The 13,163-nt window shown below is 43.8% G+C and overlaps 1 protein-coding gene across 1 annotated transcript in view; it reads right to left on the bottom strand.

Moving 5' to 3' along the window:
* The window catches only part of LOC139759032 (urocanate hydratase-like), a 50,476-nt gene that overhangs the window by 15,769 nt on the left and 21,544 nt on the right, over nucleotides 1-13,163 (bottom strand). The window contains exons 8-12 of the mRNA XM_071680937.1: nucleotides 6,803-7,020; nucleotides 6,142-6,257; nucleotides 5,272-5,447; nucleotides 4,832-4,931; nucleotides 4,455-4,536 (exon numbers count right to left, since the gene is read on the bottom strand). Coding sequence (XP_071537038.1) covers nucleotides 4,455-4,536; nucleotides 4,832-4,931; nucleotides 5,272-5,447; nucleotides 6,142-6,257; nucleotides 6,803-7,020 — 692 coding nt within the window. The remainder of the gene's footprint in view (nucleotides 1-4,454; nucleotides 4,537-4,831; nucleotides 4,932-5,271; nucleotides 5,448-6,141; nucleotides 6,258-6,802; nucleotides 7,021-13,163) is intronic.

Genomic DNA, 13,163 nt, shown 5'->3' with positions numbered 1-13,163 from the left:
TTGAAGTGCATCAGTATCTTCCACAGTGCACAGTAGCAGGTGACTAAAAGGGGTGGGAGCAGGGAGGCTGGAAATCCTCCCCTCCTGTTTTGCTTTTCCAAAGGAAGGAACACAGTAGGGGGGATAAGTGAGGATTTTCTTTTTTTTCCTCTCGGGCTCAGCCAATCTGTTCTGGACGCTACCTCGCTAATGCAGGCAATGGCGAATACGTATAAACGGGCTCAGCCAATCTGTTCTGGACGCTACCTCGCTAATGCAGGCAATGGCGAATATGTATAAAACATTCATTTTCCTTCACGCTTGATACGTTCTATCCCTGTGGGTCTCAAACTCTTGTAAAATCATGTAAATAAGGAACTTACATTTACAATGCCTCTTGTTACCAACAATGTAACATTCTTCCTTACTTATTAACCTTTCCTCCACTCCACGCAATCCATTTGTCCTGTGGTAAACAAGGAGTAACAACCCTTTCATCAACTCTAACGACAGTGTAGAAAATCCTCCTCCTTCTTCTTACTCTTCCTCCTCAACTCCTCCCTCCCTCCCTCCCAATCCAATCAGTAACGAAATTACACCGTTTGACTGACAATAACATTTCTCCTCCGGCAGCAAGACTCTTCCCCCGCCAAGCAATCCGGCCTGCCAGACGCAGAGCGAATTGGAAATGATGTATCCCCCAACCGAGACACGAAAGGCACACAGGGGGTCCTGTGATCCCCGGCCGCCCAGGGGCCTCAATCCTCGGCCAAAACCAGAAACGTAAATAATGGATCAAAATATATCGCGTGTGATTCTTCCGAACGACTGCTGAATCTTATGGCTTGGCTGTTACGTGCACTGCATTTTCTTTCCGCCTTTTTTTCCCCATTTTCTTTAAATTCTTTTTCCCATTTTCTGTAGATAAGTCTGAAATTTTTGTCTCGTAAGCAATTGGGAAATTCATATGATACAGCTCGTTACAAAATGCTTCTAATTCCCTGTTTACAAGATACGTTGGCTGGGATGGAATCCTTCGTCCCTTCTTCTACCATATCTATTTCCCTTTAATCTATTTCCCTGTAAATATAGTTCCATTGTTTACCCTATAAGTCTGTCTCAACGTAGATAAGAGTGTATTAGACCATATAAAACTCTACCCCTCCCCTGATCTCCATTTCACTTCCATTTCTCTTCAGAGTCACTAAACAATTATAATCATTCATGAAGCTATAAAATATCGTACAATGAAAGTTCGATAATATGACTATTTCTTCTACTAACAAAACTTTCTGGTCCTTAATCATACGTGTCTACTTCTACCAATAAGACTTTCTGATCCTCAACCAAATGTGTCTGCTTCTACCAATAAGACTTATTGATCCTCAACCAAATGTGTCTACTTCTACAAATGACTTTCTGATCCCCAACCAAATGTGTCTACTACCAATAAGACTTTCTGATCCTCAACCAAATGTGTCTACTTCTACCAATAAGACTTTCTCATCCTTAACCAAATGTGTCTATTCCTACTAGTAAGAATTTTTTATCAACCAAATGTGTCTACTTCTACCAATAAGACTTTTTGATCCTCAACCAAATGTGTCCACTTCTACTAATAAGACTTTCTGATCCTCAACCAAATGTGTCTACTTCTACCAATAAGACTTTCTGATCCTCAACCAAATGTGTCCACTTCTACCAATAAGACTTTCTGATCCTCAACCAAATGTGTCTACTTCTACTAATAAGACTTTCTGATCCTCAACCAAATGTGTCCACTTCTACTAATAAGACTTTCTGATCCTCAACTAAATGTGTCTACTTCTACCAATAAGACTTTCTGATCCTCAGCTAAATGTGTCTACTTCTACCAATAAGACTTTCTTATCCTCAACCAAATGTGTCTGCTTCTACCAGTAAGACTTTCTGATCCTCAACCAAATGTGTCTACTACCAATAAGACTTTCTTATCCTCAACCAAATGTGTCTACTTCGACCAGTAAGACTTGTTGATCCTCAATCAAATGTGTCTACTTCGACCAGTAAGACTTTCTGATCCTCAACCAAATGTGTCTGTTTCTATCAATAAGACTTTCTGATCCGCAATCAAATGTGTCTACTTCTATCAATAAGACTTTCTGATCCTCAACCAAGTGTGTCTACTTCTATCAGTAAGACTTTCTGATCCTCAACCAAATGTGTCTACTACCAATAACACTTTCTGATCCTCAACCAAATGTGTCCACTTCTACCAATAAGACTTTCTGATCCTTAGCCACATGTGTCTATTCTTACCAATAAGACTTTTTGATCCTCAACCAAATGTGTCCGCTTCTACCAACAAGACTTTCTCATCCTTAACCAAATGTGTTTACTTCTACAATTAAGACTTTCTGATCCTCAACCAAATGTGTCTACTTCTATCAATAAGACTTTCTGATCCTCAACCAGACGTGTCCACATCTACCAATAAGACTTTCTGATCCTCAACCAAAAGTCTACAGTGACCTGGTGTAATTCAATCCAACTCCTAATCTTCCAACCAGATAAATCTCCCAATCATTTTGAAGCCGTTTTCTTTGATACTTATTCTCCTCTTAACTCCACAATGGATGGCCCAATATCTAGTTCTCCTACACTCGTGCCCTTCCACTCAACCTATATGGCCTCTCCTATATTTTCCAATGTCTTCCAGGTACTTTTCCAGCATCGAGTAGACAAAGCCTTTGGCCCAGGTATAGCATGCCTCCTCCACAGGGTGTGCCTTCGATTCTCGCCTCTGTCTAAAAGAAGAAGAAAAAAGACACTGAATTTTTTCTTTGTGAAGCACGCCTTGGAGCAGGCCTTCCCTAAGAAGGGAGACCATTCTAACCTTTCCAATTATCGCACCATTGCTCCCACCTGTGCCATTTCCAAAGTTTTAAAAACTCCTTAACTCTTTCACAAACACTTGGGAACCCATTCACCCTCTCTCTCTGCTCCCCAACACGGCTCTGGCAGTGGAGGGTCTGGTGGTGACACGGCTCTGGGAGTGGAGGGTCAGGTGGTGACAACAGACCCTGGCAGAGGAAGACCTGGTGGTGACACGGCTCTGGCAGTGGAAGGTCTGGTGGTGACACCGCTCTGGCAGAGGAAGGTCTGGTGACGGTGACCTTCTCTCCCAGCTGAGTCGCCTCGAGTGCTCCTACCTCAAGAATAATGATCCTTCGTTAATCGTATCCTATGACACCTCCATCGTTTGACAATGTGGCATTTATTTTCAACTCTTTTTTTGGGGGGGGCTTTTTTGCTTCTTTCTGTTCTCTTACGCTCAGATTACTTATCTCAATCAGTTCATTGCAGTTGTCGTTGATGGAGAGACGTTCCCCTCTTAACCCTCTCAACAATGCTGTCCCTCAGGGTTCTGTCCTCTCACCAACTCTATTCTCATCTACTCTCCTCAACTTCTCTTTTGTGTTCATTCTCACGCTGATGATTCCATCTATATTTTCAAACTCACTTTCCCTTCCCTCCTCCATCCAATACTCGTTTTCTCTCTCGTACTGATCAAATTTTTTCTCCTCGTTCGAACCATATGCAACATCCCAGAATGGGGAAGCGGTTACCTTATCAAATTCAATAGTATCAAAACGCATTTCATATCTAATTCAAAATATCACTCACTTCCATCTGTTTATTTCAAAACACAACACTCTAAACCTGCGATAACATGAACATGTTCGCCATAGCCATATCATCCTGCAATGGAAACCCCACAATACTCTTCATTACAATATCTGCCTCCCAGATGCTGGGGTGTTGTATGGCTGCTTCAAATTACCATTCTTGTGAGCTGCTTATTTCATATCTCATATTTGTTCGCCTTAATAATGAGTAACATTCCACTCATGTAGTACCACTCCACCTACATATCACCATTCCACTCATACACCACCATTATACCCACACACCACCATTCCACTCGCATAACACAACTCCACTTAAAAACCATCATTCCACTCGTGTACCACAACTCCACTCACATATGTAACTCCATACCACTCATCTCCTGTATCATCCCACTCGTTTCCCATTCATTGTCCACCATACCACTCATATACCATCTCATATACCCCTCTATACAATCAGTCGTGTCCCCTCCCCCCATGTACATCACCTCATTCGCCCATAACCAATTCATTCACCCCATCACTGCATATTCTACCCTCAATCCCATTCACCAACCCATTCACCTACACACTTATAATCCCACTCACTTTTGTACTACATATCCCACTCACCACTCCATTCACTACACTCCTGCTAACCATTCCACAAACCCGTTCACTATCCTACCCTACCATACCTCACTACCATACCGTTCACACCCATCTCTCACCATCCCCCTCCACCAAAACCACTTGCCATCCCAATCCACACCACCACTAATATCCTACTCCCACCAACCACGCTACTCCACCACATCCACTTACCACCCTACTCCACCGCCGTTGTGCAACGCCACCCAGGTGGCTCCACGGAAGGCGTCACCAACAAAATTCTGGACGGCCATATCTGGAAGAGACGAGAGAGTCGTGAGTAAAACCTCAGGACATGTTACTCATAGGGATATGGGAGGAGGTAGTGAACCAGCTGCTGTTTGCTGATGACACCGTTCTGGTGACAGACTCCAGAAAGAAGACACTCCAGAGGCTGAAGCCAGAGTTAGGGAGAATCTTTGAAAGCCAGAAACCTAACATAAGAAAGACTAGACTGTGTTCAAACGTCAGTTGAGGGATATGTGAGGTGATGCCCAGTGATCTGGACACAGGACTTTAGGGTAGAAGACCCGGCGATGATCTGGACTTACCTGCGGTGAAGGCTGATCCGTCGTACACATTGGAGGTCTCCCTGAAGGGCGAGTCCGTGCCACTGACGTCGTGATGGTCACGACTGATCACAACAGGTCCCTGTAAAAACACATAAGTCAGGGAACTCAATCCACTCAAAACATACCTCAAAGTGGAATCCGTTTTCTAGACTTTCTTTAAGGGCAAAAATACGTGTCTTTATTCTAGTCTACGTGAGAAAAGTCATTAAAAGCCACAAGATAATTCTAAAGCTTAATCTCCATATAGGGTAACTCTTGACATCTTTGAAATCAATTTCTACATTTCTGACATCCTTAAAACTATTTCCCATACTTATGACACCTTTTAAAAAAATTCTACATTTCCGACATCTTTAAAACTATCTTCTATATTCTGACATCAACGGAAAAATGTCTCACGATCTGGAACGTCACCTGACCTTCAACTTGCCCGTGCGCACCGCCTCGTTGAATGCCTGGGCGATCTTAACCCTCCCGACCTGGTCAGAGTAGAGGATCCGAGCTTGACTCCCCACCACCAACTTGTGCTGGCCGGCTTGCCTGATCCACCGTATGTTGTCGGAGTACTGCTTCTGGATCCTCTCCGGGATCCCCTCTGTCAGGAGACAAGGAGATGATGCTTACAACCAGTGGACGTCTACTCCTCAAGGTGTGAAAAATGACTGGGTCATCTGGGTGGGTTCGTAACATAAGGCACTGATTCGGGTAAAAGGTTCGAATCCCCGGGTATATCTCTCCTAAAGCAGGCGTATCAAGAAAAGTTTTTATCTATATATACGAATTCTGAAAGATAAATGAGTGAAGAATGGAAGATACAAACATTTAGGTCAAATCAAGACAATGGTGGAGATCTTCCACATGGATAACGGCTTTATCAACTGTTTGACAACATCCTCAGTATGTATTCCTTATGTTTACAGTCATTATCTTGACATGTATGGCTGCCTCTGTATATGATTTATTATATCAGCCTCGTCCCGACATATCTTATGTGGTTATCTCAGTCATATATACATATATTTCCCTGATAACTGTTATCATTTGTCAGTATGGCCATAGTTAATGTGGAGGTCCTTTTTTTTTTTCTTCATAGCCTGTTAACAAAAGGATATATATACTTACTAGATATATGACCATCCAAACGTTACATATATATTCATCTAGCAGAGCTGACCTATTGGTTAACAAATTCACCACATCGGATTATTCGCTACTTCAAATCCGGATCCCAATCCGGATCGTCAACCCCCCACCGTCACCCAGCTCTCGTCACACGCGTCACAACTCACCGTCACAGATGGCCTGGAGGACGGCGCAGGCGATCTCGTCCGTCTTCTGCAGGTCCTGTGAGTCTCCCGAGGCGCACACCCATCGGAAGGGCCCGAACCCCAGGGAGAAGATGTCACTGCAAGAGAGAAGAAATGTCTCATCATAACACGGCAGCACTCTTACCCCCGTGGTGTATCGACTCCATCCTCATCACCTACATAGATCGTAGACCCCTAACTACACCACTACAACTTCTCGTAGACCCTTAACTACACCACTACAACTTCTCGTAGACCCTAACTACACCACTACAATTTCTCGTAGACCCTAACTACATCACTACAACTTCTCGTAGCCACTAAATGCATCACTACAACTTCTCGCAGACCCTAATTGCACCACTACAACTTCTCGTAGACCCTAACTGCATCACTACAACTTCTCGTAGACCCTAACTACACCACTACAACTTCTCGTAGACCCTAACTGCATCACTACAACTTCTCGTAGACCCTAACTACACCACTACAACTTCTCGTAGACCCTAACTGCATCACTACAACTTCTCGTAGACCCTAACTACATCGCTACAACTTAAGCCACAACCGTACATACATTTCATGCAGCAGAATACAACAGGGCGAAACTACTGCTACTCCTAGGGAGCCCACATGGCATTACCCCATGATATCCTGCACGTAGCTGGGGTAGCGGAACTTGATGGCATCGCCGTCGGCAGCGCCCACGTCCGCCCCCGCCCGGCGAGCCTCCAGCAGGAAGGCGTTGCCGTAGTCCCAGAAGAACATGCCAGCCTCAGCCAGCTTATTGATGGCGGACACATGGCGACGCAACGACTCCTCCACCAGAGACCGGAACTTGTCGGGGTTCTTGGCCAACATCTGATGTGCCACACCAAAATGTAAATATAAAAAAAGATAGAAAAAGTCTCTCTCTCTCTCTCTCTCTCTCTCTCTCTCTCTCTCTCTCTCTCTCTCTCTCTCTCTCTGTGTGTAGGGCGGGGTGGCGACGGGAATGGAGGATGGCAGCAAGTATAAATATGTACATGTGTATATATATGTATAAGTGTGTATGTATAAATGTATACGTTAAAATGTACATGTATGTATATGTGCTTGTATTGGTGTTTATATATATATATATATATATATATATATATATATATATATATATATATATATATATATATATATATATTTTTTTTTTTTTTTTTTTGCCGCTGTCTCCCGCGTTTGCGAGGTAGCGCAAGGAAACAGACGAAAGAAATGGCCCAACCCACCCCCATACACATGTATATACATAGGTCCACACACGCAAATATACATACCTACACAGCTTTCCATGGTTCACCCCAGACGCTTCACATGCCCTGATTCAATCCACTGACAGCACGTCAACCCCGGTATACCACATCGATCCAATTCACTCTATTCCTTGCCCTCCTTTCACCCTCCTGCATGTTCAGGCCCCGATCACACAAAATCTTTTTCCCTCCATCTTTCCACCTCCAATTTGGTCTCCCACTTCTCATTCCCTCCACCTCCGACACATATATCCTCTTGGTCAATCTTTCCTCACTCATTCTCTCCATGTGCCCAAACCATTTCAAAACACCCTCTTCTGCTCTCTCAACCACGCTCTTCTTATTTCCACACATCTCTCTTACCCTTACGTTACTCACTCGATCAAACCACCTCACACCACACATTGTCCTCAAACATCTCATTTCCAGCACATCCATCCTCCTGCGCACAACTCTATCCATAGCCCACGCCTCGCAACCATACAACATTGTTGGAACCACTGTTCCTTCAAACATACCCATTTTTGCTTTCCGAGATAATGTTCTCGACTTTCACACATTCTTCAAGGTTCCCAGGATTTTCGCCCCCTCCCCCACCCTATGATCCACTTCCGCTTCCATGGTTCCATCCGCTGCCAGATCCACTCCCAGATATCTAAAACACTTTACTTCCTCCAGTTTTTCTCCATTCAAACTTACCTCCCAATTGACTTGACCCTCAACCCTACTGTACCTAATTACCTTGCTCTTATTCACATTTACTCTTAACTTTCTTCTTTCACACACTTTACCAAACTCAGTCACCAGCTTCTGCAGTTTCTCACATGCATCAGCCACCAGCGTTGTATCATCAGCGAACGACAACTGACTCACTTCCCAAGCTCTCTCATCCCCAACAGACTTCATACTTGCCCCTCTTTCCAAAACTCTTGCATTTACCTCCCTAACAACCCCATCCATAAACAAATTAAACAACCATGGAGACATCACACACCCCTGCCGCAAACCTACATTCACTGAGAACCAATCACTTTCCTCTCTTCCTACACGTACACATGCCTTACATCCTCGATAAAAACTTTTCACTGCTTCTAACAACTTGCCTCCCACACCATATATTCTTAATACCTTCCACAGAGCATCTCTATCAACTCTATCATATGCCTTCTCCAGATCCATAAATGCTACATACAAATCCATTTGCTCTTTTCTAAGTATTTCTCACATACATTCCTCAAAGCAAACACCTGATCCACACATCTTCTACCACTTCTGAAACCACATATATATATATATATATATATATATATATATATATATATATATATATATATATATATATATATATATATATATATTGGTTTTGTTGATTTCTTTCAAGTACTTCATGTACTACTACGTTAACTATACATATACACAACACTAACCCACACACAACACACACACATCCTAATCGCTTTCCTATTTATTTTTTTCCTTTGCACACTATGATGCATGGCAGCGGTATCATCAGGGAACTCACCGGCTGGGATGGGTTGGTCGGATCCCAGCGACCACTTGACCGTATCATGCCACTGGGAGCCATCTCACTTCCATACCTACAGCTCCTAGACCTGGCTCTTTCACTATCCATTTCTGCAACATTAAACTGTCTTGATTCTACCCTTCCCCTCTGTTGCACACCGTCTGGTTACCTCCTCCTTCCCTGATCTTCCAACTTCTCTGTGCAGTCCAACTGTCCAAGGCTGCCTCTCCTCTGCACTGTAAGATCTGCAACTGTAAATCATCGTTTCTGCTCCAAAGGTGGAGTTAAATCATCGTTTCTGCTCCAAAGGTGGAGTTAAATCATCGTTTCTCCTCCAAAGGTGGAGTTAAATCATCGTTTCTCCTCCAAAGGTGGAGTTAAATCATCGTTTCTGCTCCAAAGGTGGAGTTAAATCATCGTTTCTCCTCCAAAGGTGGAGTTAAATCATCGTTTCTCCTCCAAAGGTGGAGTTAAATCATCGTTTCTGCTCCAAAGGTGGAGTTAAATCATCGTTTCTGCTCCAAAGGTGGAGTTAAATCATCGTTTCTGCTCCAAAGGTGGAGTTTGTGCTCTTTGCAGTATAAAAACACCAACTGCTTTCCAGTGGATCTCGAGTCTTCTAACTTTTATGCCATTTGGCCTCAAAATCTCTCCACCTTCTACTACTTTCCTTTCATGCTTCGTGGCCAACGGCGTACAGCTCGACTGTCTAACATCTTGCCACGTAGCTCTGCTCTCTCCTCACCGAGGCGCCGAGATCCTGTAGGATGGGGATTTCGATATCTACCGCAAGGATTAGTTAAGCTCTACCCGGAACGATCCTGAAGGAGCCGAGGACTTTTCTTTCCCTCTCCTTGACCATCGGGGACAATTAATCAAACACCCAACCCGAGTTTCCGACCGTCACAACCACTCTTCCAACACACTTGACTTCATGTTTACCTCTCCACTATACATCCACTATTTCTGCCCCCTGAAGGACCTCTGACCACAATCTCATCTCCACTACATACTTCTAAATGGGTACACCCATCCCTTATCCTCCTCTTGAAACGCTAACATTGGTACTCTTTGGAACTCAGTGGTTATCCCGACGCAGCTTCTTCAAATACCTTCCCATATCCAGGAGGACAAAGGCGTATGGCTCAGATGGCATACCTCCTCAACTTCTAAAGGCAGTGAGCCACTAAGCTAGCACTAATCCTTACTCGTCTATTTCGCCTAGACTTTCCCTTTCACTTGGAAGCACGCCTTGGTGCAGCCCATCCCTAAGAAGGGAGACCGTTCTAACCCCTCCAATCGTCGCTCCGTTGCTCTCACTTCTGGTACCTCCAAAGCCTTTGAAACTCTCCCAAACTCTCACTTTCTCAATCACTTTGAATCCTATTCCTTCCTTTCAGATCACCAGTTTGAACTTCCCGGCGTTGGGTCTACTAGAGATCTCTTGTTTCTGACTAGTCCCCTGATCCTCCTCTCTCAAGAGATTTTGGTGAAACTTATGTCGAAGTCGTCGAAATCCCAAACGTAGACGGCAGGGTGTAGCATAAGTCTGCTTCCCAAACTCCTTTCCTTTAGTTTTAAAGCTTCCCTCAGTTCTCTAAGGTAAAGTTTCCTCACAGGCCTTTCCATCTCGGTTGTCGTCCAGAGAGCGACTTCCCTCTCCTAGCCTGTCCCTCTGGGTTATGTGTTATCACCTACTCTCTATCTTTCAATATATGATCTACTCTCCTCTGCCCCCAACCGTATCCCCTCTCACGCTGATGAGTCCCCTTTACACACCTCAATTCACTTTTTTCTCCCCTCCTCCCTATGACATTCGTTCTTTTTCTCGTCCTGATCATATTTCCTCTCTCAATTCAAACCAGTGAAGCATTTCAAATGATGGGGGGGAGCAGTGACCTTGAGAAATTTAATGCTAAAACACAGTATCTCCTTAAATCTCTTTCAAGAGATCATTTTTCTTCCCTTTCTTCAAATTCAAAACATTTCAGTTCTCACCCTATTATAAACAAGTTGGGCATAATCCAAATCCTTCACTCTGTCCTGGAAACCCCACAAATAACATCACAAAGTCTGCTTCCCAAGAGCTGGGAGTGTTGTACAGGTGTCGTAACTGTCTCTCTTGGGAGCAGCTGTCTCGTACCCGCAGATGTTTCACTTGGTCAAAGATGCAATACGGCTCACACATCTGGGGTGACATATACTCCACCTCTCTATTAACGAGAGTGGAATCAGAAACCTTCTGTCTCGTTAATTCTCCTAACATCACTTCTCTTCCACCTTCCCTGGCATCACCCACCTCTCTTCCACCTTTCCTGGCATCACCTCTCTTCCACCTTCCCTGGCATCACCTCTCTTCCACCTTCCCTGGCATCACCTCTCTTCCACCTTCCCTGGCATCACCTCTCTTCCACCTTCCCTGGCATCACCTCTCTTCCACCTTCCCTGGCATCACCTCTCTTCCACCTTCCCTGGCATCACCTCCCTTCCACCTTTCCTGGAATCACCTCTCTTCCACCTTTCCTGGCATCACCTCTCTTCCACCTACCCTGGCATCACTTCTCTTCCACCTTCCCTGGCATCACCTCTCTTCCACCTTCCCTGGCATCACCTCTCTTCCACCTTCCCTAACATCACCTCTCTTCCACCTTCCCTGGCATCACCTCTCTTCCACCTTCCCTAACATCACCTCTCTCCTACCTTTCCTGGCATCACCTTTCTTCCACCTCTCCTTTCTACGACGCGATGTTGCTGTTCTCTCTCTCTCTCTCTCTCTCTCTCTCTCTCTCTCTCTCTCTCTCTCTCTCTCTCTCTCTCTCTCTCTCTTCTACTGTTATCCTTTTGGCCACTGTTCACTCGAGGACTGGCTATATGCCTCCCCCTTCCCTCGAATAGCTAAGCTGTGGAATTCTCTTCCTTCCTTTGTCTTTTCCCTCTTCATATCCCCTTCCTTCCTTAGAGAGTCAGGTCTGCTAACACAAGCGAAGCCCCGATTAATTTCTAGTTTCGTTCCCTTTCACTATTTTTCACTCGAGTTTGCCTTGACTGGGGCAAATATTTTCCCAAGCCATGTCGGTCACTATGAAATAATACTAATAATAATAATAATAATAATAACAATAATAATAATAATAAGTCCACGTTTCCCCTGCTCTTCATAGCCCTCCTCACTTGGGTAAAAAACATTCCAAGCCACGCAGCACCAATCTAAAACACTTCTACTGCGTGCAATGACTCTATCTGACATGAATTTCTTCCTAAACGTTACGTCATTTACGTGATGCACAAACATAACATTCTAGACACAATAAGCATCGTTACTGCTTAAAGAGCCTTAGATTTTCGTTTTCTGTATACACGATACGATAGACAGAAAATGTATTTAATGGTAAACCTACGAAAATAAGAGGCAAATTAAAAAAAAAAAATGCAAGGTTTTACAAGGTATGAAAATAAAAGCCAAAAGGAGGGTAAAACATGAAAGAAACTGAACTCATATAAGAAAATGAAGAGGAAATATGATACATCATACAAAATTTAAAGACGGGAGTGTTAGAAGGCTACCAAAATATATATAAACCATATGACAAACACCATCATTCACGAGAAATGTAGTACGAGTATAAAACTCCCTCCCCGTTACAGTGCAAATGGGTAATTACTATCATACACCTGCATCACCAAACACACCACTGGTCTTGGACCTAACTCTTACAGGGCAAGTCAAGCACACGTTCACTGATCATTGCAAAGAACAATAAAAAAAAAAACAGAAAACGAGGAACTATTCAATATTTGTCTCTCAATTTCAACAACCCGGCCCTAAGGGTAAACCAGACATCATCAGGGATCACTATGGAAGGATTCTGGGAACGTAGTGATATGTTGGGCATGGATAGTAAACAAACGTTACAAAAAAAAGCTTAATAAGGCAAGCTTCCTGAAGCTTACAGCATCACTCAGCAGAGTATAAACTCAAGAACTTTTCTCCGCCTCAGTATTTTCTACCATTTCTTTTTCTTCTTTCTACATAGTGAGTTTATGCCTGTGGGAAAACTCGACATTAAGGCATCCTGGTGGCCCCCACAGTCACCACTGGACTGGAAATAAGCCGTCTATTGACTCCAGTCCCCAGGTGAAAACATGGTACACATTCCAGGATTTCGTGTTTCGATTTCTTTTTCCAGCTATTCAGT

This window comes from Panulirus ornatus, chromosome 32 (assembly GCF_036320965.1).
Source record: "Panulirus ornatus isolate Po-2019 chromosome 32, ASM3632096v1, whole genome shotgun sequence".
NCBI lineage: Eukaryota > Metazoa > Arthropoda > Malacostraca > Decapoda > Palinuridae > Panulirus > Panulirus ornatus.
The sequence above is the reverse complement of the archived record's forward strand: the minus strand, read 5'-3'. Positions and strand labels throughout refer to the sequence as shown.